Source organism: Oncorhynchus keta, chromosome 7 (genome assembly GCF_023373465.1).
Source record: "Oncorhynchus keta strain PuntledgeMale-10-30-2019 chromosome 7, Oket_V2, whole genome shotgun sequence".
NCBI classification, from domain to species: domain Eukaryota; kingdom Metazoa; phylum Chordata; class Actinopteri; order Salmoniformes; family Salmonidae; genus Oncorhynchus; species Oncorhynchus keta.
Window position 1 is genome coordinate 50,767,178 of NC_068427.1, and position 27,403 is coordinate 50,794,580.

At 46.9% G+C, this 27,403-nt stretch overlaps 1 protein-coding gene and 1 long non-coding RNA gene across 8 annotated transcripts; one reads left to right on the plus strand and one right to left on the minus strand.

Annotated features, from left to right (window-relative positions):
- The first annotated feature begins 546 nt into the window (after nucleotides 1-546).
- LOC118381252 (desmin-like) lies at nucleotides 547-26,458 on the plus strand. Its single transcript, XM_052523152.1, has 9 exons — nucleotides 547-1,190; nucleotides 4,905-4,965; nucleotides 5,615-5,710; nucleotides 7,453-7,614; nucleotides 9,999-10,124; nucleotides 11,152-11,372; nucleotides 11,985-12,064; nucleotides 13,639-13,724; nucleotides 25,696-26,458. The coding sequence occupies exons 1-9, from the start codon at nucleotides 628-630 to the stop codon at nucleotides 25,735-25,737; spliced, it is 1,437 nt and encodes a 478-aa protein (XP_052379112.1). The 5' UTR covers nucleotides 547-627; the 3' UTR covers nucleotides 25,738-26,458.
- Nucleotides 14,314-24,794, minus strand: LOC127931200 (uncharacterized). 7 transcript variants are annotated; one of them, XR_008140302.1, is made up of 4 exons: nucleotides 24,600-24,794; nucleotides 18,772-18,864; nucleotides 18,673-18,738; nucleotides 14,314-14,507 (listed from the first exon to the last, which is right to left on the minus strand). It is a non-coding gene; the product is annotated as an uncharacterized LOC127931200 (long non-coding RNA). The 7 variants fall into 7 exon arrangements; XR_008140300.1 differs by lacking the exon at nucleotides 14,314-14,507 and adding an exon at nucleotides 15,194-15,447 and having other exon boundaries at nucleotides 18,706-18,738; XR_008140299.1 differs by lacking the exon at nucleotides 14,314-14,507 and adding an exon at nucleotides 15,534-15,579 and having other exon boundaries at nucleotides 18,706-18,738.
- Nucleotides 26,459-27,403: the final 945 nt, after the last annotated feature.

A 27,403-nucleotide genomic window follows, 5' to 3' on the forward strand; every position in this document is an offset into this window, starting at 1 on the left:
CACACTGCTACTGGAAACCAAAGCCTATGACAGCTGAATCAAAGAGTGGGAATAGAAATGAGCGAGAGATAGATAGAGACATGAGAAGAGAGAGAGAGAGAGAGAGAGAGAGAGGTTCAGCACAGATAGAGAGAGAGAGAGAGAGAGAGAGAGAGAGAGAGAGAGAGAGAGAGAGAGAGAGAGAGAGAGAGAGAGAGAGAGAGAGAGAGAGAGAGAGAGAGTGAGAGAGAGAGAGAGAGAGAGAGAGAGAGAGGAGAGCGAGAGAGAGAGAGAGAGAGAGAGAGAGAGAGAGAGAGAGAGAGAGAGAGAGAGAGAGAGAGAGACAGAGAGAGAGAGAGAGAGAGAGAGAGAGAGAGAGAGAGAGAGAGAGAGAGAGAGAGAGAGAGAGAGAGAGAGAGAGAGAGAGAGAGAGAGACAGAGAGAGAGAGAGAGAGAGAGAGAGAGAGAGAGAGAGAGAGAGAGAGAGAGAGAGGTGATTGAGGGAGTTGGATGCAGGGGGCTTAGAGTTATGGAGTGGGCGTTGTATGTCTACAAATAGCAGATCTCCTGTCCAACAGCCCCTCATTCAGACATCTACTTCCAACAGTGACCCAGTTCCTCCAGCCAGACCCTCGGACAACCTCCACCATGAGCTTCTCCTCCCAGTCCGCCCAGTCAGCCTCTTCCTACCGCCGGACCTTCGGTTCTGGTATTGGTTCCACCCCAGGCATGTCCTCCATGTTCTCCCACGGTGGACGCGGTTCCTCCGGCTCCGCCCACATGTCCTCCAGGGTCTACGAGATGACCAAAAGCTCCGCCCGCCCCAGCTACTCCTCCGGCAGCATTCGTTCCTCTTCCGGCGGCGCGATGCGCTCGTACGCCGGGATGGGCGAGAAGCTGGACTTCAACCTGGCCGACGCCACTAACCGCGACTTCCTGGACACCAGAACCAATGAGAAGGCAGAGTTGCAGCACCTGAACGACCGGTTCGCCAGCTACATCGAGAAGGTCCGTTTCCTGGAGCAGCAGAACGCTACCCTGGTGGTGGAGATCGAGAGGATGAGGGGTCACGAGCCGACCCGCGTGGCCGAGATGTACGAGGAGGAGATGAGAGAGCTGAGGCGTCAGGTAGACGGCATGTCCAATGACCGAGCCCGCATGGAGGTGGAGAGAGACAACTTGGCTGACGACCTGCAGAAACTCAAACTCAGGTGAGAGGTCAGGGGTCAAAAAACATACAGCAAAATCAAATGAAAAGTTTATTTGTCACGTGTTACAGGACAGGGGCAGGTGTCAACAGTACAATAAAATGCAACGCAGTGTTCAATGAGACAGACGTTAGTAAAATCATTATAATAATATAATACGCGCTTGATTAAGAATTCAAATGGCATGAGAGAAAAGACAAGTTAGTAACAAACAGAAGAGAGGAGGTTATTATATTCAGGATCAATGGAAGTAGATATATTTCAAACTGCATGACGTAGAAGTTTCTTAAAAATAAAAATAAAAAAGAGAATCACTGAAACTACCTGTTACTACTGTAATATGTAATATGTTCTTGATTAAAGTTATTCGCTTGAGAAGTTTGGGCCGTTTGATTATGAGCCCTCAATATATATATATATTGAGGGCTCAGATATATCACTATCTTGATATTCCAATAAGTGTACATTTTCAGTCTGGAGCTACCGGAGATACAATACACAGTGGAACAGGTGTTATCTGTCGAGTGAAAGCCACTCCTTAGAATGTATCCAGAGGCCGAATGGTGATATGATCTGAATACGTGTCGTGTCTTTTTTTCTGCTGAATTGGGGGAGAGTAACGCGGTCCCGACAGCGACTTGGTTATCCTCCATCTTAGAGGGAGTATATCAGTGAAGGTGTCAGTTGACATTGAAATTAACAAACAAAATACTTGGAAGTTCTCTCCTGCTATGCTGAAGCTATATATATATATATATATATACTTTTCTAATTTACCCACAAGAGAAAAGGGTTGAGAATGAAAGCAGAAGAGATTGAGAAAGAGAATGTCAGAAGACAGAGAGAACGTGATGAGATTATAAATATGTGCCAACGGTCAAAGTGAGAGAAAAGCAGAGGATTACCAATATTGTGAAGGGCAGAAATAATGAGATCTGAATGCAGGATGGATAAACAGACATTACCCCTACTGTCGCAGTGTCCCCATAGTAGAGAGACATTACCCCTACTGTCGCAGTGTCCCCATAGTAGAGAGACATTACCCCTACTGTCTCAGTGTCCCCATAGTAGAGAGACATTACCCCTACTGTCTCAAAGTGTCCCCATAGTAGAGAGACATTACCCCTACTGTCTCAAAGTGTCCCCATAGTAGAGAGACATTACCCCTACTGTCTCAAAGTGTCCCCATAGTAGAGAGACATTACCCCTACTGTCTCAAAGTGTCCCCATAGTAGAGAGACATTACCCCTACTGTCTCAAAGTGTCCCCATAGTAGAGAGACATTACCCCTACTGTCTCAGTGTCCCCATAGTAGACAGACACAGAGAGAGACAGACAGACAGACAGACAGACAGACAGACAGACAGACAGACAGACAGACAGACAGACAGACAGACAGACTCGTCTTTGTCCACCAGTTGCTCAGAGCCCTCTCAGGAATCAGCAGAATACCATTCCCAAATTAGACCACTATTCTTATCCATCCCAATATACCCTGAGTGCCCACTGTACTCCTCCTAAAAATAGGCCGATATCAGCAGGCCTATTGGCTGCCGTGTCTGACTCTGTGGCGTGCCAAGGCCTCTATGACCGTAAACTGCCTCCAACAGTGTTTCAAGTTTCATGCTTTGTTTTCATTGTACGACAGGGAAATGTCTTTTCTAGCTCTTTCTCAACGATGCGGTAACCCATATCAGTGGTTAGTAGAAATAATTAAAGTAGAACAAAAAACACAGGAGAAATAGAAATAAGAAGAACATTTAGTTTTGTTTGTTTTGTAGTAGTTGTTAATAGACGTTTCTATTTTCGAGGTACAGGATCAACGGTGTGAAATGGTTGTCTGGGTTTTTTTTCTTCATGGGATTTTCTCTGCACTGTAAACAGCTGACGTGATCTAGCACCTCCTCCTCCTCTGCGAGGGAAGGGGGTTGGGCGCAGTGTAGCCGGAGGAACGAGGGAGAGTCAAACCAGTGTTTAAAGTGGAGGTGGAAAGGGGTAAAAGTTTGAGAAGGTTCTGGGGTAAAACACACGGCATGCTGTGTCATACTGACCTCAGATCAACTCAGGGTTGGGATTCATAATGTTTCAGAGTAGCAGCGCCGATCTAGGATCAGTTTTGCCTTTTAGATCATAATGAATTAGATGACGTGGAGAGGAGGGACCTGATCCTAGATCATAATGACTCAGATGACGTGGAGAGGAGGAACCTGATCCTAGATCATAATGACTCAGATGACGTGGAGAGGAGGGACCTGATCCTAGATCATAATGACTCAGATGACGTGGAGAGGAGGAACCTGATCCTAGATCATAATGACTCAGATGACATGGAGAGGAGGGACCTGATCCTAGATCAGACACTCCTACTCTGACACACTTGATACATACATGTTCTGCTCTGCAGTAGAACACAGTCTCCAGCTTCTGTCTGCACTACATGCTCCCCTCAGTCTGTCTACTCCCCTCAGTCTGTCTGCTCCCCTCAGTCTGTCTACTCCCCTCAGTCTGTCTACTCCCCTCAGTCTGTCTGCTCCCCTCTGTCTGTCTGCTCCCCTCAGTCTGTCTACTCCCCTCAGTCTGTCTGCTCCCCTCTGTCTGTCTGCTGTGTATTTTGTGTCAGAGCCCAGTAAGACCACTGTCTAATCCTAATAAACATGGAATCAAAATCACAACAATCACAGGCTCAGATAGGAGCCTGGAAAAGGTTGTCTCTGAATCTGTTTAAATTCCAACTGAGCCTATTCTTTCCCTCCCCCCTCCCTCCCCCCCCCTCCCTCCCCCTCCCTCCCTCCCTCCCCCCTCCCACCCTCCCTCCCTCCCTCCCTCCCTCCCTCCCTCCCTCCCTCCCTCGCTCCCACCCTCCGCCTCCCTCCCCCTCTCCCTCCCTCCCCCTCCCTCCCTCCCTCGCTCCCACCCTCCACCTCCCTCCCCCCTCTCCCACCCTCCCCTCCCTCCCTCCCTCCCTCCCTCCCTCCCTCTCTCCCACCTCCCTCCCTCCCTCTCCCCCCCCTCCCTCCCTCTCTCCCACCTCCCTCTCACCCACCCTCCCTCCCTCCCCCTCCCTCTCCCACCCCCCCTCCCTCTCTCCCACCCACCCTCCCTCCCTCCCACCTCCCTCTCACCCTCCCTCCCTCCCTCCCACCCACCCTCCCTCCCTCCCTCCCACCCACCCTCCCTCCCTCCCTCCCACCTCCCTCTCACCCTCCCTCCCTCCCACCTCCTCTCCCTCCCTCCCTCCCTCCCTTCCTCCCTCCCTCCCTCTCACCCTCCCTCCCTCCCCTCACCCTCCCTCCCTCCCTCCCTCCCACCCTCCCTCCCTCCCTCCCTCCCTCCCTCCCTCCCACCTCCCTCTCACCCTCCCTCCCTCCCTCACTCCCACCCACCCACCCACCCTCCCTCCCTCCCTCCCTCCCTCCCTCCCTCCCTCCCTCCCTCCCTCCCTCCCTCCCTCCAACCCCCTCCCTCCCTCCCTCCCCCTCCCTCCCTCCCTCCCTCCCTCCCTCCCTCCCTCCCTCCTCCCACCCCCTCCCTCCCCCTCCCTCCCTCCCTCCCTCCCTCCCTCCCTCCCTCCCTCCCTCCCTCCCTCCCTCTCCCACCCACCCTCCCTCCCTCCTCTCACCCTCCCTCCCCCTCCCTCCCCCTCCCTCCCTCCCTCCCTCCCTCCAACCCCCCCACCCTCCCTCCCCCCCACCCCCCACCTCCCCTCCCTCCCTCCAGACTGCAGGAGGAGATCCACCAGAGGGAAGAGGCAGAGAGCAACCTGTCTGCCTTCAGAGCTGTGAGTCACACTTTCCTTCTCTCTCTCTTTGTCTGCCTTCAGAACTTTCTCTCTTCCCAAATGATCAATGAAATACATGCTGTCAGGTTAGATCAATGATAACAGTGCAGAGTGTGACACCAACATCAACCGAAGCTGCTATCGTTCCCAAGAGTAACTTCTGAGTCTCTCTCTCTTGCTCTCTGTCTCTCTGTCTCTCTCTCTCTGTCTCTCTCTCTCACTGTGTCTGTCTGTCTGTCTGTCTGTCTGTCTGTCTGTCTGTCTGTCTGTCTGTCTGTCTGTCTGTCTGTCTGTCTGTCTGTCTGTCTGTCTCTGTCTCTGTCTCTGTCTCTGTCTCTCTCTCTGTCTGTCTTTCTTTCTTTCTCTCTGTCTTTGTCTCTGTCTCTGTCTCTGTCTCTGTCTCTCTCTCACTGTCTCGCTCTCTGTCTGTCTGTCTGTCTGTCTGTCTGTCTGTCTGTCTGTCTGTCTGTCTGTCTTTCTTTCTTTCTCTCTGTCTCTCTGTCTCTGTCTCTGTCTCTGTCTCTGTCTCTGTCTCTGTCTCTGTCTCTGTCTCTGTCTCTGTCTCTCAACTCTCGGAAAGGCCTTGTGCTGAAACATCGACATTAAAACAGCCTCTACTACATCCACTGTTCTTTTTGCGTTTCTCTAGGACGTGGACTCTGCCACGCTGGCCAGGCTGGACCTGGAGAGACGCATTGAAAGCCTGCAGGAGGAGATCAGCTTCCTGAAGAAGATCCACGAGGAGGTCAGTAGTGTCCCAGGCCCTTTATGCTAAACCTTCTCACCCTGCGATAGAATAGCGCCCTGCTCAGGGTGGTGCACTTGTACATCAAGCCTCATGCTACAGAAACGGGAGATATAATTACCCATAGGGCTGGAGTCTGTCTCAGATAAGGCTACTTACTTATGCCCTTCTAACACTACTGAGCCGAGCTGGGCTGAGCCAAGCTGAACCGGGCCGGGCCACACCACACCACACCACACCACACCACACCACACCACACCACACCACACTACACACCACACCACACCAACTATACACACCACACCACACACCAACTATACACAGCACACTCATACACCAACTATACACACCACACCACACACCAACTATACACACCACACCTACACAACCAACTATACACACCACACCACACCACACTGTGTACAGTGGATGGGGAGAGGGACTTTTCTAGCTTCTAAAGCCAGAAGTCCTTTCATGCTCTGTCTCCTTCCCCTGACATTTGACTTCAGAGAAATGCTGGCTTGTGTCAGCTGGTTCGTGACATGGAGTGCCCTCTGCAACATTGTTCAACACATGCACAGCTATAATTAAACCATGAGAGAGAGACTATATGCTGGGAAATGTGTGTGTGAGAGAGAGAGAGAGAGAGAAAGAGAGAGAGAGAGAGAGACGCAGAGAGAGAGAGAGAGACGCAGAGAGAGAGAGAGACGCAGAGAGAGAGAGACGCAGAGAGAGAGCGAGAGAGACGCAGAGAGAGAGAGAGACAGAGAGAGAGAGAGCGCAGAGAGAGAGACGCAGAGAGAGAGCGAGAGAGACGCAGAGAGAGAGAGAGAGACAGAGCGAGAGAGAGAGAGACGTAGAGAGAGAGAGACGCAGAGAGAGAGAGACGCAGAGAGAGAGCGAGAGAGACGCAGAGAGAGAGAGAGACAGAGCGAGAGAGCGAGAGAGAGAGAGAGAGACAGAGCGAGAGAGACGCAGAGAGAGACAGAGCGAGAGGGCGAGAGAGAAGCAGAGAGAGAGAGAGACAGAGCGAGAGAGCGAGAGAGACGCAGAGAGAGACGCAGAGAGAGAGAGAGACGCAGAGAGAGAGAGAGAGAGATGCAGAGAGAGACGCAAAGAGAGAGAGACGCAGAGAGAGACGCAGAGAGAGAGAGACACACAGAGAGAGACGCAGAGAGAGAGAGAGACGCAAAGAGAGAGAGAGACGCAGAGAGAGACGCAGAGAGAGAGAGAGAGAGACGCAGAGAGAGAGAGAGCGACGCAGAGAGAGACGCAGAGAGAGAGAGAGACGCAGAGAGAGACGCAGAGAGAGAGAGAGAGAGGCAGAGAGAGACGCAGAGAGAGAGACGCAGAGAGAGACGCAGAGAGAGAGAGAGAGGCGCAGTGAGAGACGCAGAGAGAGAGAGAGACGCAGAGAGAGACGCAGAGAGAGAGAGAGAGACGCAGAGAGAGACGCAGAGAGAGAGAGAGACGCAGAGAGACAGACGCAGAGAGAGACGCAGAGAGACAGAGAGAGAGACAGAGAGAGAGACAGAGAGAGACCAGTGGTGCTCTGGGCCGGATGTAAAGTCAGTGAATCAGGAGAGTGGAGGAACAAAAATATTTGTTATGGCTAATGGCTCTAAATTAAATCCTGTATGTACCTCTGAGCCCTAACCTCTGACCCCTAACCTCTGAAACCTGACATCTATCCTCTGACCTCTGAAACCTGACCTCCGAACTCTATCCTCTGACCCCTGTAGGAGATCCATGAGCTGACGAGCCAGATGCAGGAGACCTCGGTGCAGGTCCAGATGGACATGTCCAAACCAGATCTGACCGTTGCCCTCAGGGACATCCGTGTGCAGTACGAGGGAATCGCAGCCAAGAACATCTCTGAGGCAGAGGACTGGTACAAATCCAAGGTGAACACCATCTATAACAGTATTATATAATATGATACAGTACAGAGGACCCATCTATAACAGTATTATATAATATGGTACAGTACAGAGGACCCATCTATAACAGTATTATATAATATGGTACAGTACAGAGGACCCATCTATAACAGTATTATATAATATGGTATAGTACAGAGGACCCATCTATAACAGTATTATATAATATGGTACAGTACAGAGACACCATCTATAACAGTATTATATAATATGGTACAGTACAGAGACACCATCTATAACAGTATTATATAATATGGTATAGTACAGAGGACCCATCTATAACAGTATTATATAATATGGTACAGTACAGAGGAACCATCTATAACAGTATTATATAATATGGTATAGTACAGAGGAACCATCTATAACAGTATTATATAATATGGTACAGTACAGAGGACCCATCTATAACAGTATTATATAATATGGTACAGTACAGAGGAACCATCTATAACAGTATTATATAATATGGTACAGTACAGAGGAACCATCTATAACAGTATTATATAATATGGTACAGTATAGAGACACCATCTATAACAGTATTATATAATATGGTACAGTAAGAGGAACCATCTATAACAGTATTATATAATATGGTATAGTACAGAGGAACCATCTATAACAGTATTATATAATATTATAGTATTCGACCCATCTATAACAGTATTATATAATATGGTATAGTACAGAGGACCCATCTATAACAGTATTATATAATATGATACAGTAAGTCCATCTATAACAGTATTATATAATATGGTACAGTACAGAGGACCCATCTATAACAGTATTATATAATATGGTACATACAAGACACCATCTATAACAGTATTATATAATATGGTACAGTACAGAGGAACCATCTATAACAGTATTATATAATATGGTACAGTACAGAGGAACCATCTATAACAGTATTATATAATATGGTACAGTACAGAGACACCATCTATAACAGTAACATCAGCACCACCACACAGTGACAGTAGCTAAGCTAACTACATCAGCACCACTACACAGTGACAATAGCTAAGCTAACTACATCAGCACCACCACACAGTGACAGTAGCTAAGCTAACTACATCAGCACCACTACACAGTGACAGTAGCTAAGCTAACTACATCAGCACCACCACACAGTGACAGTAGCTAAGCTAACTACATCAGCACCACTACACAGTGACAGTAGCTAAGCTAACTACATCAGCACCACCACACAGTGACAGTAGCTAAGCTAACTACATCAGCACCACCACACAGTGACAGTAGCTAAGCTAACTACATCAGCACCACCACACAGTGACAGTAGCTAAGCTAACTACATCAGCACCACTACACAGTGACAGTAGCTAAGCTAACTACATCAGCACCACCACACAGTGACAGTAGCTAAGCTAACTACATCAGCACCACTACACAGTGACAGTAGCTAAGCTAACTACATCAGCACCACCACACAGTGACAGTAGCAAAGCTAACTATATCGGCACCACTACACAGTGACTGTAGCTAAGCTAACTACGTTGGCACCACTACACAGTGACAGTAGCTAAGCTAACTACGTTGGCACCACTACACAGTGACAGTAGCTAAGCTAACTACGTCAGCACCACTACACAGTGACAGTAGCTAAGCTAACTATGTCGATACCACTACACAGTGACAGTAGCTAAGCTAACTACATCGGCACCTCTACACAGTGACAGTAGCTAAGCTAACTACGTTGGCACCACTACACAGTGACAGTAGCTAAGCTAACTACGTTGGCACCACTACACAGTGACAGTAGCTAAGCTAACTACGTTGGCACCACTACACAGTGACAGTAGCTAAGCTAACTACATCGGCACCACTACACAGTGACAGTAGCTAAGCTAACTACGTTGGCACCACCACACAGTGACAGTAGCTAAGCTAACTACATTGGCACCACCACACAGTGACAGTAGCTAAGCTAACTACGTTGGCACCACTACACAGTGACAGTAGCTAAGCTAACTACATCGGCACCACTACACAGTGACAGTAGCTAAGCTAACTACATCGGCACCACTACACAGTGACAGTAGCTAAGCTAACTACATCAGCACCACCACACAGTGACAGTAGCTAAGCTAACTACATCAGCACCACCACACAGTGACAGTAGCTAAGCTAACTACGTTGGCACCACTACACAGTGACAGTAGCTAAGCTAACTACGTTGGCACCACTACACAGTGACAGTAGCTAAGCTAACTACATCGGCACCACTACACAGTGACAGTAGCTAAGCTAACTACATTGGCACCACTACACAATGACTGTAGCATCTATTCTTACCCATGTCTCCACCTTCTCTCCAGGTGTCAGACCTGAACCAGGCTGTGAACAAGAACAACGATGCTCTGAGACAGGCCAAACAGGAGAGCATGGAGTTCAGGCATCAGATCCAGTCCTACACCTGTGAGATCGACTCTCTCAAGGGAACCGTGAGTACTCTATATTACTACACCCTATTCTATATTACTACACCCTACTCTATATTACTACACCCTACTCTATATTACTACACCCTACTCTATATTACTACACCCTACTCTATATTACTACACCCTACTCTATATTACTACATTCTACTCTATATTACTACATCCTACTCTATATTACTACACCCTACTCTATATTACTACACCCTACTCTATATTACTACATTCTACTCTATATTACTACACCCTACTCTATATTACTACACCCTACTCTATATTACTACACCCTACTCTATATTACTACACCCTACTCTATATTACTACACCCTACTCTATATTACTACACCCTACTCTATATTACTACACCCTACTCTATATTACTACACCCTACTCTATATTACTACACCCTACTCTATATTACTACATTCTACTCTATATTACTACACCCTACTCTATATTACTACACCCTACTCTATATTACTACATCCTACTCTATATTACTACACCCTACTCTATATTACTACACCCTACTCTATATTACTACATTCTACTCTATATTACTACACCCTACTCTATATTACTACATTCTACTCTATATTACTACACCCTACTCTATATTACTGCACCCTAATCTATATTACTACACCCTACTGTATATTACTACATTCTACTCTATATTACTACACCCTACTCTATATCCTATTGGACTGTTACTACATGCTACTCTAGATCCTCAAGGACCAAGTTTACTCTTGTTTTCTTCTCTTCATGGATTTGACAGGAAAGGATTGGTGCTAGAAACTCCCTCTAGCCGTGTTTTAAACCAAGCCAATGCTTTTCCTTTTACATGGCTGGGGAGTAGTTCACACTTCAGGACAACTCTCTAACCTATCATCACTTCAATCACCTCTCCACCAGCTCCCCTCTCACATCTCAATCTAACTATGATACCTGTTCATGTGATGATCTCTCTCTCTCTCTCTCTCTCTCTCTCTCTCTCTCTCTCTCTCTCTCTCTCTTTCCCCTACAGAACGAGTCTCTGCTGAGGCAGATGAGGGAGATGGAGGATCGTCTGGGAAACGAGGCTGGAGGTTACCAGGACTCCGTCACCCGTCTGGAGGCTGAGATCGCCAAGATGAAGGATGAGATGGCTCGTCACCTCAGAGAGTACCAGGACCTCCTCAACGTCAAGATGGCCCTGGATATAGAGATCGCTACCTACAGGAAGCTACTGGAGGGAGAGGAGAGCCGGTATGAGAGAGGGATAAAGTAGGGAGAGGGACAGAGAAGAGGGAGGGAAGGAGGTGCAGGGGGAGAGACTGAGAAGATGAAGGGGTACGGGAGGGATAGAGAAGAAGGAGGGAAGGGAGGAGTGTTGGGGAGGGATAGAGTAGATGGAGGGGTAGGGGAGGAACAGGGGGAGGGATAGAGAAGAGTGACAGATAGCCCTGGACATAGAGATCGCTGCCTAACAGGTGATAAACAGTATTAGGAAGTGGACTAGAGAGAGAAGAAAGTGGAATAGGTTCTGAATGTTTCTGCAGTGAGAAGAGCTAGAAGGATAGATAGAGAGAGAGAGAGAGAGAGAGAGAGAGAGAGAGAGAGAGAGAGAGAGAGAGAGAGAGAGAGAGAGAGAGAGAGAGAGAGAGAGAGAGAGAGAGAGAGAGAGAGGGAGAGAGAGAGAGAGAGAGAGAGAGAGAGAGAGAGAGAGAGAGAGAGAGAGAGCGTGGTGGGGGAGGGGGGCTGACGAGGCTAGATAGAAGGGGCGAGGACATGTCTGTAAGTGCGTCATTAAAATCATCATAAACTAATTATTTCACCTGTAAATAACTATTCTATTGGTGTTCTCTCTTTCTTCCCCAGAATCACTGTATCTGGCTCCCAGTCTTCTCACTCTGGCTCCCACTCTGCAGCCTCATTATATTCCACTGTTGGCTTCAGAGGTGACCACTGAAAACACACTTCCTCACAACTGACCAATCACCACAGAGTCCTATAAGACATGTACAGTAACTTAAAGTAAAGGGATGGTGAGAGCAGAATCACCACGAGGTGGAGCAGCTGTACCTGAAAACACTGACAGCATGAATTGATGCATTTCGGATATTTGCATCACTGAGACCACAATCAGCTCAACGATAACAATAGAGGATGATAGAAGTGAATTGATTGGTTGATTGATTGTTTGGTTGGTATATTAAACTGTGGCTATTGATGTTAGGTTGAGGCAGAGTGAATCATATATACAACTCTGGGTTGATGTTAGATTGAGGCAGAGTGAATCATATATACAACTCTGGGTTGATGTTAGATTGAGGCAGAGTGAATCATATATACAACTCTGGGTTGATGTTAGATTGAGGCAGAGTGAATCATATATACAACTCTGGGTTGATGTTAGATTGAGGCAGAGTAAATCATATATACAACTCTGGGTTGATGTTGATGTTAGATTGAGGCAGAGTGAATCATATATACAACTCTGGGTTGATGTTAGATTGAGGCAGAGTAAATCATATATACAACTCTGGGTTGATGTTAGATTGAGGCAGAGTAAATCATATATACAACTCTGGGTTGATGTTAGATTGAGGCAGAGTGAATCATATATACAACTCTGGGTTGATGTTAGATTGAGGCAGAGTGAATCATATATACAACTCTGGGTTGATGTTAGATTGAGGCAGAGTAAATCATATATACAACTCTGGGTTGATGTTAGATTGAGGCAGAGTAAATCATATATACAACTCTGGGTTGATGTTAGATTGAGGCAGAGTGAATCATATATACAACTCTGGGTTGATGTTAGATTGAGGCAGAGTAAATCATATATACAACTCTGGGTTGATGTTAGATTGAGGCAGAGTAAATCATATATACAACTCTGGGTTGATGTTAGATTGAGGCAGAGTGAATCATATATACAACTCTGGGTTGATGTTAGATTGAGGCAGAGTGAATCATATATACAACTCTGGGTTGATGTTAGATTGAGGCAGAGTGAATCATATATACAACTCTGGGTTGATATTGATGTTAGATTGAGGCAGAGTGAATCATATATACAACTCTGGGTTGATGTTAGATTGAGGCAGAGTGAATCATATATACAACTCTGGGTTGATGTTAGATTGAGGCAGAGTAAATCATATATACAACTCTGGGTTGATGTTGATGTTAGATTGAGGCAGAGTAAATCATATATACAACTCTGGGTTGATATTGATGTTAGATTGAGGCAGAGTGAATCATATATACAACTCTGGGTTGATGTTAGATTGAGGCAGAGTGAATCATATATACAACTCTGGGTTGATGTTAGATTGAGGCAGAGTGAATCATATATACAACTCTGGGTTGATGTCAGATTGAGGCAGAGTGAATCATATATACAACTCTGGGTTGATGTTAGATTGAGGCAGAGTGAATCATATATACAACTCTGGGTTGATGTTGGGTTGGTTTTGTGATTCTGTTCGTATGAGGTTGTCTTAACTGTTCGATCCATCCGCAGAGACCAGCCCAGACATCGGACGATCAGCAGAGGTCCACTCCAAGAAGACTGTCCTGATCAAGACCATCGAGACCCGCGATGGAGAGGTAAAATCTACACACAGAAGATGACATAGCATCCAATATCGGCTTTGCTCCAAGTAAACACCTTATTCCCAAGATAGGTAGTGCACTATATTTTAATTTTATTTTACTAGGCAAGTCAGTTAAGAACAAATTCTTATTTTCAATGACGGCCTAGGAACAGTGGGTTAACTGCCTGTTCAGGGGCAGAACGACAGCTCGGGGATTTGAACTTGCAACCTTTCGGTTACTAGTCCAACGCTCTAAACCACTGGGCCACGCTGCCGCCCCGGGTAATAGGGTGCCATTTGAGTGGTATCGTTGGGAACCCGCAGATGACAGTCAGTCCGCAGGGGAAAGGACAACTGATCACGCAGGCCGAGCTTAATAAAGGCAGACAAAAGTATCTCGTGGCCTTATACAGCTTTTAAAATCAATGTTCATTTTTTTGTTCTAGATTACATAATCTATGAGCGATGGAGCTAGTGCTCTGTGTGTTAGTGCGGCTTAAATATCAACTTTGGACCCAACCAACCTTTTAATTAACTCACTTTTCATATTCTCACCCCGTCAGTACTAGACCTGATGACTGTGTCCTCTCCCTCAGTATTAGACCTGATGACTGTGTCCTCTCCCTCAGTATTAGACCTGATGACTGTGTCCTCTCCCTCAGTATTAGACCTGATGACTGTGTCCTCTCCCTCAGTATTAGACCTGATGACTGTGTCCTCTCCCTCAGTATTAGACCTGATGACTGTGTCCTCTCCCTCAGTAGTGATGACTGTGTCCTCTCCCTCAGTATTAGACCTGATGACTGTGTCCTCTCCCTCAGTATTAGACCTGATGACTGTGTCCTCTCCCTCAGTATTAGACCTGATGACTGTGTCCTCTCCCTCAGTAGTGATGACTGTGTCCTCTCCCTCAGTATTAGACCTGATGACTGTGTCCTCTCCCTCAGTAGTGATGACTGTGTCCTCTCCCTCAGTATTAGACCTGATGACTGTGTCCTCTCCCTCAGTATTAGACCTGATGACTGTGTCCTCTCCTCAGTATTAGACCTGATGACTGTGTCCTCTCCCTCAGTATTAGACCTGATGACTGTGTCCTCTCCCTCAGTAGTGATGACTGTGTCCTCTCCCTCAGTAGTGATGACTGTGTCCTCTCCCTCAGTATTAGACCTGATGACTGTGTCCTCTCCCTCAGTAGTGATGACTGTGTCCTCTCCCTCAGTATTAGACCTGATGACTGTGTCCTCTCCCTCAGTATTAGACGTGATGACTATGTCCTCTCCCTCAGTATTAGACGTGATGACTGTGTCCTCTCCCTCAGTATTAGACCTGATGACTGTGTCCTCTCCCTCAGTAGTGATGACTGTGTCCTCTCCCTCAGTATTAGACCTGATGACTGTGTCCCTCTCTCCCTCAGTAGTGATGACTGTGTCCTCTCCCTCAGTAGTGATGACTGTGTCCTCTCCTCAGTAGTGATGACTGTGTCCTCTCCCTCAGTAGTGATGACTGTGTCCTCTCCCTCAGTATTAGACCTGATGACTGTGTCCTCTCCCTCAGTAGTGATGACTGTGTCCTCTCCCTCAGTAGTGATGACTGTGTCCTCTCCCTCAGTAGTGATGACTGTGTCCTCTCCCTCAGTATTAGACCTGATGACTGTGTCCTCTCCCTCAGTAGTGATGACTGTGTCCTCTCCCTCAGTATTAGACCTGATGACTGTGTCCTCTCCCTCAGTATTACACCTGATGACTGTGTCCTCTCCCTCAGTATTAGACCTGATGACTGTGTCCTCTCCCTCAGTATTAGACGTGATGACTGTGTCCTCTCCCTCAGTATTAGACCTGATGACTGTGTCCTCTCCCTCAGTATTACACCTGATGACTGTGTCCTCTCCTCAGTATTAGACCTGATGACTGTGTCCTCTCCCTCAGTAGTGATGACTGTGTCCTCTCCCTCAGTATTACACCTGATGACTGTGTCCTCTCCCTCAGTATTAGACCTGATGACTGTGTCCTCTCCCTCAGTATTAGACCTGATGACTGTGTCCTCTCCCTCAGTACTAGACCTGATGACTGTGTCCTCTCCCTCAGTAGTGATGACTGTGTCCTCTCCCTCAGTACTAGACCTGATGACTGTGTCCTCTCCCTCAGTAGTGATGACTGTGTCCTCTCCCTCAGTATTAGACGTGATGACTGTGTCCTCTCCCTCAGTATTAGACCTGATGACTGTGTCCTCTCCCTCAGTATTAGACCTGATGACTGTGTTCTCTCCCTCAGTATTACACCTGATGACTGTGTCCTCTCCCTCAGTATTAGACCTGATGACTGTGTCCTCTCCCTCAGTAGTGATGACTGTGTCCTCTCCCTCAGTATTAGACCTGATGACTGTGTCCTCTCCCTCAGTAGTGATGACTGTGTCCTCTCCCTCAGTATTACACCTGATGACTGTTTCCTCTCCCTCAGTATTAGACCTGATGACTGTGTCCTCTCCCTCAGTACTAGACCTGATGACTGTGTCCTCTCCCTCAGTATTAGACCTGATGACTGTGTCCTCTCCCTCAGTAGTGATGACTGTGTCCTCTCCCTCAGTATTACACCTGATGACTGTGTCCTCTCCCTCAGTAGTGATGACTGTGTCCTCTCCCTCAGTAGTGATGACTGTGTCCTCTCCCTCAGTATTAGACCTGATGACTGTGTCCTCTCCCTCAGTATTAGACCTGATGACTGTGTCCTCTCCCTCAGTATTAGACCTGATGACTGTGTCCTCTCCCTCAGTATTAGACCTGATGACTGTGTCCTCTCCCTCAGTATTAGACCTGATGACTGTGTCCTCTCCCTCAGTATTAGACCTGATGACTGTGTCCTCTCCCTCAGTAGTGATGACTGTGTCCTCTCCCTCAGTAGTGATGACTGTGTCCTCTCCCTCAGTATTAGACCTGATGACTGTGTCCTCTCCCTCAGTAGTGATGACTGTGTCCTCTCCCTCAGTATTAGACCTGATGACTGTGTCCTCTCCCTCAGTATTAGACGTGATGACTATGTCCTCTCCTCAGTATTAGACGTGATGACTGTGTCCTCTCCCTCAGTATTAGACCTGATGACTGTGTCCTCTCCCTCAGTAGTGATGACTGTGTCCTCTCCCTCAGTATTAGACCTGATGACTGTGTCCTCTCCCTCAGTAGTGATGACTGTGTCCTCTCCCTCAGTAGTGATGACTGTGTCCTCTCCCTCAGTAGTGATGACTGTGTCCTCTCCCTCAGTAGTGATGACTGTGTCCTCTCCCTCAGTATTAGACCTGATGACTGTGTCCTCTCCCTCAGTAGTGATGACTGTGTCCTCTCCTCAGTATTAGACCTGATGACTGTGTCCTCTCCCTCAGTATTACACCTGATGACTGTGTCCTCTCCCTCAGTATTAGACCTGATGACTGTGTCCTCTCCCTCAGTATTAGACCTGATGACTGTGTCCTCTCCCTCAGTATTAGACCTGATGACTGTGTCCTCTCCCTCAGTATTAGACCTGATGACTGTGTCCTCTCCCTCAGTATTAGACCTGATGACTGTGTCCTCTCCCTCAGTAGTGATGACTGTGTCCTCTCCCTCAGTATTAGACCTGATGACTGTGTCCTCTCCCTCAGTATTAGACCTGATGACTGTGTCCTCTCCTCAGTATTAGACCTGATGACTGTGTCCTCTCCTCAGTACTAGACCTGATGACTGTGTCCTCTCCCTCAGTAGTGATGACTGTGTCCTCTCCCTCAGTACTAGACCTGATGACTGTGTCCTCTCCCTCAGTAGTGATGACTGTGTCCTCTCCCTCAGTATTAGACGTGATGACTGTGTCCTCTCCCTCAGTATTAGACCTGATGACTGTGTCCTCTCCCTCAGTATTAGACCTGATGACTGTGTTCTCTCCTCAGTATTACACCTGATGACTGTGTCCTCTCCCTCAGTATTAGACCTGATGACTGTGTCCTCTCCCTCAGTAGTGATGACTGTGTCCTCTCCCTCAGTATTAGACCTGATGACTGTGTCCTCTCCCTCAGTAGTGATGACTGTGTCCTCTCCCTCAGTATTACACCTGATGACTGTGTCCTCTCCTCAGTATTAGACCTGATGACTGTGTCCTCTCCCTCAGTACTAGACCTGATGACTGTGTCCTCTCCCTCAGTATTAGACCTGATGACTGTGTCCTCTCCTCAGTAGTGATGACTGTGTCCTCTCCTCAGTATTACACCTGATGACTGTGTCCTCTCCCTCAGTAGTGATGACTGTGTCCTCTCCCTCAGTAGTGATGACTGTGTCCTCTCCCTCAGTATTAGACCTGATGACTGTGTCCTCTCCCTCAGTATTACACCTGATGACTGTGTCCTCTCCCTCAGTATTAGACCTGATGACTGTGTCCTCTCCCTCAGTAGTGATGACTGTGTCCTCTCCCTCAGTATTAGACCTGATGACTGTGTCCTCTCCCTCAGTAGTGATGACTGTGTCCTCTCCCTCAGTATTACACCTGATGACTGTGTCCTCTCCCTCAGTATTAGACCTGATGACTGTGTCCTCTCCCTCAGTAGTGATGACTGTGTCCTCTCCCTCAGTATTACACCTGATGACTGTGTCCTCTCCCTCAGTAGTGATGACTGTGTCCTCTCCCTCAGTAGTGATGACTGTGTCCTCTCCCTCAGTATTAGACCTGATGACTGTGTCCTCTCCCTCAGTATTACACCTGATGACTGTGTCCTCTCCCTCAGTATTAGACCTGATGACTGTGTCCTCTCCCTCAGTAGTGATGACTGTGTCCTCTCCCTCAGTATTAGACCTGATGACTGTGTCCTCTCCCTCAGTAGTGATGACTGTGTCCTCTCCCTCAGTATTACACCTGATGACTGTGTCCTCTCCCTCAGTATTAGACCTGATGACTGTGTCCTCTCCCTCAGTAGTGATGACTGTGTCCTCTCCCTCAGTATTACACCTGATGACTGTGTCCTCTCCCTCAGTATTAGACCTGATGACTATGTCCTCTCCCTCAGTATTAGACCTGATGACTGTGTCCTCTCCCTCAGTATTAGACCTGATGACTGTGTCCTCTCCCTCAGTATTACACCTGATGACTGTGTCCTCTCCCTCAGTAGTGATGACTGTGTCCTCTCCCTCAGTATTAGACCTGATGACTGTGTCCTCTCCCTCAGTATTAGACCTGATGACTGTGTCCTCTCCCTCAGTATTAGACCTGATGACTGTGTCCTCTCCCTCAGTATTAGACCTGATGACTGTGTCCTCTCCCTCAGTATTACACCTGATGACTGTGTCCTCTCCCTCAGTATTAGACCTGATGACTGTGTCCTCTCCCTCAGTAGTGATGACTGTGTCCTCTCCCTCAGTAGTGATGACTGTGTCCTCTCCCTCAGTATTAGACCTGATGACTGTGTCCTCTCCCTCAGTAGTGATGACTGTGTCCTCTCCCTCAGTATTAGACCTGATGACTGTGTCCTCTCCCTCAGTATTAGACGTGATGACTATGTCCTCTCCCTCAGTATTAGACGTGATGACTGTGTCCTCTCCCTCAGTATTAGACCTGATGACTGTGTCCTCTCCCTCAGTAGTGATGACTGTGTCCTCTCCCTCAGTATTAGACCTGATGACTGTGTCCTCTCCCTCAGTAGTGATGACTGTGTCCTCTCCCTCAGTAGTGATGACTGTGTCCTCTCCCTCAGTAGTGATGACTGTGTCCTCTCCCTCAGTAGTGATGACTGTGTCCTCTCCCTCAGTATTAGACCTGATGACTGTGTCCTCTCCCTCAGTAGTGATGACTGTGTCCTCTCCCTCAGTATTAGACCTGATGACTGTGTCCTCTCCCTCAGTATTACACCTGATGACTGTGTCCTCTCCCTCAGTATTAGACCTGATGACTGTGTCCTCTCCCTCAGTATTAGACGTGATGACTGTGTCCTCTCCCTCAGTATTAGACCTGATGACTGTGTCCTCTCCCTCAGTATTACACCTGATGACTGTGTCCTCTCCCTCAGTATTAGACCTGATGACTGTGTCCTCTCCCTCAGTAGTGATGACTGTGTCCTCTCCCTCAGTATTACACCTGATGACTGTGTCCTCTCCCTCAGTATTAGACCTGATGACTGTGTCCTCTCCCTCAGTATTAGACCTGATGACTGTGTCCTCTCCTCAGTACTAGACCTGATGACTGTGTCCTCTCCCTCAGTAGTGATGACTGTGTCCTCTCCCTCAGTACTAGACCTGATGACTGTGTCCTCTCCCTCAGTAGTGATGACTGTGTCCTCTCCCTCAGTATTAGACGTGATGACTGTGTCCTCTCCCTCAGTATTAGACCTGATGACTGTGTCCTCTCCTCAGTATTAGACCTGATGACTGTGTTCTCTCCCTCAGTATTACACCTGATGACTGTGTCCTCTCCCTCAGTATTAGACCTGATGACTGTGTCCTCTCCCTCAGTAGTGATGACTGTGTCCTCTCCCTCAGTATTAGACCTGATGACTGTGTCCTCTCCCTCAGTAGTGATGACTGTGTCCTCTCCCTCAGTATTACACCTGATGACTGTGTCCTCTCCCAGTATTAGACCTGATGACTGTGTCCTCTCCCTCAGTACTAGACCTGATGACTGTGTCCTCTCCCTCAGTATTAGACCTGATGACTGTGTCCTCTCCCTCAGTAGTGATGACTGTGTCCTCTCCCTCAGTATTACACCTGATGACTGTGTCCTCTCCCTCAGTAGTGATGACTGTGTCCTCTCCCTCAGTAGTGATGACTGTGTCTTTTCCCTCTGCTTTAGACCTGATGACTGTGTCCTCTCCCTCAGTATTACACCTGATGACTGTGTCCTCTCCCTCAGTATTAGACCTGATGACTGTGTCCTCTCCCTCAGTAGTGATGACTGTGTCCTCTCCCTCAGTATTAGACCTGATGACTGTGTCCTCTCCCTCAGTAGTGATGACTGTGTCCTCTCCCTCAGTATTACACCTGATGACTGTGTCCTCTCCCTCAGTATTAGACCTGATGACTGTGTCCTCTCCCTCAGTAGTGATGACTGTGTCCTCTCCCTCAGTATTACACCTGATGACTGTGTCCTCTCCCTCAGTACTAGACCTGATGACTGTGTCCTCTCCCTCAGTAGTGATGACTGTGTCCTCTCCCTCAGTACTAGACCTGATGACTGTGTCCTCTCCCTCAGTAGTGATGACTGTGTCCTCTCCCTCAGTATTAGACGTGATGACTGTGTCCTCTCCCTCAGTATTAGACCTGATGACTGTGTCCTCTCCCTCAGTATTAGACCTGATGACTGTGTTCTCTCCTCAGTATTACACCTGATGACTGTGTCCTCTCCCTCAGTATTAGACCTGATGACTGTGTCCTCTCCCTCAGTAGTGATGACTGTGTCCTCTCCCTCAGTATTAGACCTGATGACTGTGTCCTCTCCCTCAGTAGTGATGACTGTGTCCTCTCCCTCAGTATTACACCTGATGACTGTGTCCTCTCCCTCAGTATTAGACCTGATGACTGTGTCCTCTCCCTCAGTACTAGACCTGATGACTGTGTCCTCTCCCTCAGTATTAGACCTGATGACTGTGTCCTCTCCCTCAGTAGTGATGACTGTGTCCTCTCCCTCAGTATTACACCTGATGACTGTGTCCTCTCCCTCAGTAGTGATGACTGTGTCCTCTCCCTCAGTAGTGATGACTGTGTCCTCTCCCTCAGTATTAGACCTGATGACTGTGTCCTCTCCCTCAGTATTACACCTGATGACTGTGTCCTCTCCCTCAGTATTAGACCTGATGACTGTGTCCTCTCCCTCAGTAGTGATGACTGTGTCCTCTCCCTCAGTATTAGACCTGATGACTGTGTCCTCTCCCTCAGTAGTGATGACTGTGTCCTCTCCCTCAGTATTACACCTGATGACTGTGTCCTCTCCCTCAGTATTAGACCTGATGACTGTGTCCTCTCCCTCAGTAGTGATGACTGTGTCCTCTCCCTCAGTATTACACCTGATGACTGTGTCCTCTCCCTCAGTAGTGATGACTGTGTCCTCTCCCTCAGTAGTGATGACTGTGTCCTCTCCCTCAGTATTAGACCTGATGACTGTGTCCTCTCCCTCAGTATTACACCTGATGACTGTGTCCTCTCCCTCAGTATTAGACCTGATGACTGTGTCCTCTCCTCAGTAGTGATGACTGTGTCCTCTCCCTCAGTATTAGACCTGATGACTGTGTCCTCTCCCTCAGTAGTGATGACTGTGTCCTCTCCCTCAGTATTACACCTGATGACTGTGTCCTCTCCCTCAGTATTAGACCTGATGACTGTGTCCTCTCCCTCAGTAGTGATGACTGTGTCCTCTCCCTCAGTATTAGACCTGATGACTGTGTCCTCTCCCTCAGTATTAGACCTGATGACTATGTCCTCTCCCTCAGTATTAGACCTGATGACTGTGTCCTCTCCCTCAGTATTAGACCTGATGACTGTGTCCTCTCCCTCAGTATTACACCTGATGACTGTGTCCTCTCCCTCAGTATTAGACCTGATGACTGTGTCCTCTCCCTCAGTATTAGACCTGATGACTGTGTCCTCTCCCTCAGTATTAGACCTGATGACTGTGTCCTCTCCCTCAGTATTAGACCTGATGACTGTGTCCTCTCCCTCAGTATTAGACCTGATGACTGTGTCCTCTCCCTCAGTATTACACCTGATGACTGTGTCCTCTCCCTCAGTATTAGACCTGATGACTGTGTCCTCTCCCTCAGTAGTGATGACTGTGTCCTCTCCCTCAGTAGTGATGACTGTGTCCTCTCCCTCAGTATTAGACCTGATGACTGTGTCCTCTCCCTCAGTAGTGATGACTGTGTCCTCTCCCTCAGTATTAGACCTGATGACTGTGTCCTCTCCCTCAGTATTAGACGTGATGACTATGTCCTCTCCCTCAGTATTAGACGTGATGACTGTGTCCTCTCCCTCAGTATTAGACCTGATGACTGTGTCCTCTCCCTCAGTAGTGATGACTGTGTCCTCTCCCTCAGTATTAGACCTGATGACTGTGTCCTCTCCTCAGTAGTGATGACTGTGTCCTCTCCCTCAGTAGTGATGACTGTGTCCTCTCCTCAGTAGTGATGACTGTGTCCTCTCCCTCAGTAGTGATGACTGTGTCCTCCCCCTCAGTATTAGACCTGATGACTGTGTCCTCTCCCTCAGTAGTGATGACTGTGTCCTCTCCCTCAGTATTAGACCTGATGACTGTGTCCTCTCCCTCAGTATTAGACCTGATGACTGTGTCCTCTCCCTCAGTATTAGACCTGATGACTGTGTCCTCTCCCTCAGTATTAGACCTGATGACTGTGTCCTCTCCCTCAGTATTAGACCTGATGACTGTGTCCTCTCCCTCAGTATTACACCTGATGACTGTGTCCTCTCCCTCAGTATTAGACCTGATGACTGTGTCCTCTCCCTCAGTAGTGATGACTGTGTCCTCTCCCTCAGTATTACACCTGATGACTGTGTCCTCTCCCTCAGTATTAGACCTGATGACTGTGTCCTCTCCCTCAGTATTAGACCTGATGACTGTGTCCTCTCCCTCAGTACTAGACCTGATGACTGTGTCCTCTCCCTCAGTAGTGATGACTGTGTCCTCTCCCTCAGTACTAGACCTGATGACTGTGTCCTCTCCTCAGTAGTGATGACTGTGTCCTCTCCCTCAGTATTAGACGTGATGACTGTGTCCTCTCCCTCAGTATTAGACCTGATGACTGTGTCCTCTCCCTCAGTATTAGACCTGATGACTGTGTTCTCTCCCTCAGTATTACACCTGATGACTGTGTCCTCTCCCTCAGTATTAGACCTGATGACTGTGTCCTCTCCCTCAGTAGTGATGACTGTGTCCTCTCCCTCAGTATTAGACCTGATGACTGTGTCCTCTCCCTCAGTAGTGATGACTGTGTCCTCTCCCTCAGTATTACACCTGATGACTGTGTCCTCTCCCTCAGTATTAGACCTGATGACTGTGTCCTCTCCCTCAGTACTAGACCTGATGACTGTGTCCTCTCCCTCAGTATTAGACCTGATGACTGTGTCCTCTCCCTCAGTAGTGATGACTGTGTCCTCTCCCTCAGTATTACACCTGATGACTGTGTCCTCTCCCTCAGTAGTGATGACTGTGTCCTCTCCCTCAGTAGTGATGACTGTGTCCTCTCCCTCAGTATTAGACCTGATGACTGTGTCCTCTCCCTCAGTATTACACCTGATGACTGTGTCCTCTCCCTCAGTATTAGACCTGATGACTGTGTCCTCTCCCTCAGTAGTGATGACTGTGTCCTCTCCCTCAGTATTAGACCTGATGACTGTGTCCTCTCCCTCAGTAGTGATGACTGTGTCCTCTCCCTCAGTATTACACCTGATGACTGTGTCCTCTCCCTCAGTATTAGACCTGATGACTGTGTCCTCTCCCTCAGTAGTGATGACTGTGTCCTCTCCCTCAGTATTACACCTGATGACTGTGTCCTCTCCCTCAGTAGTGATGACTGTGTCCTCTCCCTCAGTAGTGATGACTGTGTCCTCTCCCTCAGTATTAGACCTGATGACTGTGTCCTCTCCCTCAGTATTACACCTGATGACTGTGTCCTCTCCCTCAGTATTAGACCTGATGACTGTGTCCTCTCCCTCAGTAGTGATGACTGTGTCCTCTCCTCAGTATTAGACCTGATGACTGTGTCCTCTCCCTCAGTAGTGATGACTGTGTCCTCTCCCTCAGTATTACACCTGATGACTGTGTCCTCTCCCTCAGTATTAGACCTGATGACTGTGTCCTCTCCCTCAGTAGTGATGACTGTGTCCTCTCCCTCAGTATTACACCTGATGACTGTGTCCTCTCCCTCAGTATTAGACCTGATGACTATGTCCTCTCCCTCAGTATTAGACCTGATGACTGTGTCCTCTCCCTCAGTATTAGACCTGATGACTGTGTCCTCTCCCTCAGTATTACACCTGATGACTGTGTCCTCTCCCTCAGTAGTGATGACTGTGTCCTCTCCCTCAGTATTAGACCTGATGACTGTGTCCTCTCCACCCCACCTCAGAGCACCTCACCCTCCTCTCACAGTTAAAAAATCTACAGAGGACACCAGGATTGGGTTCAATCTCTTTTCAATTCAATCAATACCGGAATTGTACATATTCCAACTCAAATTGTTCCTTTTAGAAAAAACGTCTAGCAGAATTGGAATTAAAATTTGAATTTTAGTTTACTTCCTGAATTGACTGGGATTGATGGAAGCTCAACCCTGTAGGACACAATATTCTTCACATTAAACTACAGATGTGTATTGGCTGTCTTGGCCAAACTGTAACGGTCTCTAATGCATCTGATACTCTGATTTCTGTTCCATGTACACCGTCGTTCCAGAGTGTGGAGTCAATTAGAAATGTCCTTGTTTTTGAAAGAAAAAAAAATGCATTTTTTTTTGTCCATTAAAATAACATCAAATCGATCAGAAATACAGTGTAGACATTGTTAATGTTGTAAATGACTATTGTAGATGATTTTTCTCCCAGTCATGTGAAATCCATAGATTAGAGAGTTTAAATTGACATGGAAACCATGTGTTAGTTACATTTCACACCATTTCACCTAGTCCACTCCTGCCATTACCGCAAGCACTTACTCCCTAATTTAAGTGCCACCAGCCTCCTGTGGTTAGTTCATGCATGTGTTTTAAATGACAACTTCGTCATCGATCCACATTTTAAAATATACATTTTTATTTATTTAACTATGCCAAGGTATTTATATGAGGGCTGTTGTATTTTATATATTTTATTTATTTAACGATGAAAGAGAAAGAGACGTTGGTCTCAAAGGGACAACGTGTTGAAATAACGGGTCAATATAAACCATAAAATACACTGTACTGTATCTCTCTCTCTGTTTGTTGACACTGTGCCTGACCTATCCACCCTGACGGACTCTCTTCTCCTCCCGCAGGTGGTCAGTGAATCTACACAGCACCAGCAGGACATCATGTAAACAACAACAACAACAACAACAAGCTTAAATTAGGAAAAAAAAAATGGGATGTTTACATACAAAGATACGAGGGGTTCTGCCGTTTCTAAGGCAACGCCTCGTTTTAAAGAAAAGGTCTCTTTTTTGAGAGGGAGTGAGTTATGAACACCTTACGAAGTGTTATAACCACCTTACGAAGGGTTATATCCTTCATAGGAATGTTTATAACTCGTGAACTCCAATTAATCAGATGTTATATGACCCGTCTCCGAAGCAGAAGAACATAAGAAGAAAGAAAGACAGTGTTAAGTTACAGCAATCAGAAGGTGGGAACCAGGTGGAGTGAAAGTCAAGTCAGGCCCTGGCCAGAACACGCATGGCTAGAGGGGATCTCCTGAAGGTCAAGAGATGGATCTCTGTAGTGCACGTCTGTGTGTGAGTGGGTCTCTTTGCTTCACAATAGTTTCACAGTGGCAAATGATTTGAAATAAAGATATACTGTATCTTCAAAAGAGAATACAATTGATTCTATTCCTTGGTTATTTTATATATATATATTTGTATCCCAAATGGCACCCTATCCCCTATATAGTGAACTACTTTTAACAAGAACGAACAGGGCTCTGGTCAAAAGTAGTGCACTAAATAGCGAATATGGTGCCATTTTGCTGAAGTAAAACAGGGATGGGTTAATTAATGAGCTTGTTTCATTTCTTGTCTGATTAAAACTTACTATAACGGATACCAGTGTATTACAATGGAGTAACGACGATTTAGCTTCCTAGGCTTCATAACCGGAGGAGGTAATACTAGTCTTCATATTAACAGGAGGAGGTAATACTAGTCTCCATAATAACAGGAGGAGGTAATACTAGTCTTCATATTAACAGGAGGAGGTAATACTAGTCTTCATAATAACAGGAGGTAATACTAGTCTTCATATTAACAGGAGGAGGTAATACTAGTCTTCATAATAACAGGAGGAGGTAATACTAGTCTTCATAATAACAGGAGGAGGTAATACTAGTCTTCATATTAACAGGAGGTAATACTAGTCTTCATAATAACAGGAGGAGGTAATACTAGTCTTCATAATAACAGGAGGTAATACTAGTCTTCATAATAACAGGAGGAGGTAATACTAGTCTTCATAATAACAGGAGGAGGTAATACTAGTCTTCATATTAACAGGAGGTAATACTAGTCTTCATAATAACAGGAGGAGGTAATACTAGTCTTCATATTAACAGGAGGAGGTAATACTAGTCTTCATAATAACAGGAGGAGGTAATACTAGTCTTCATATTAACAGGAGGTAATACTAGTCTTCATAATAACAGGAGGTAATACTAGTCTTCATATTAACAGGAGGAGGTAATACTAGTCTTCATAATAACAGGAGGTAATACTAGTCTTCATAATAACAGGAGGTAATACTAGTCTTCATAATAACAGGAGGAGGTAATACTAGTCTTCATATTAACAGGAGGAGGTAATACTAGTCTTCATAATAACAGGAGGAGGTAATACTAGTCTTCATATTAACAGGAGGTAATACTAGTCTTCATAATAACAGGAGGAGGTAATACTAGTCTTCATAATAACAGGAGGAGGTAATACTAGTCTTCATAATAACAGGAGGAGGTAATACTAGTCTTCATATTAACAGGAGGAGGTAATACTAGTC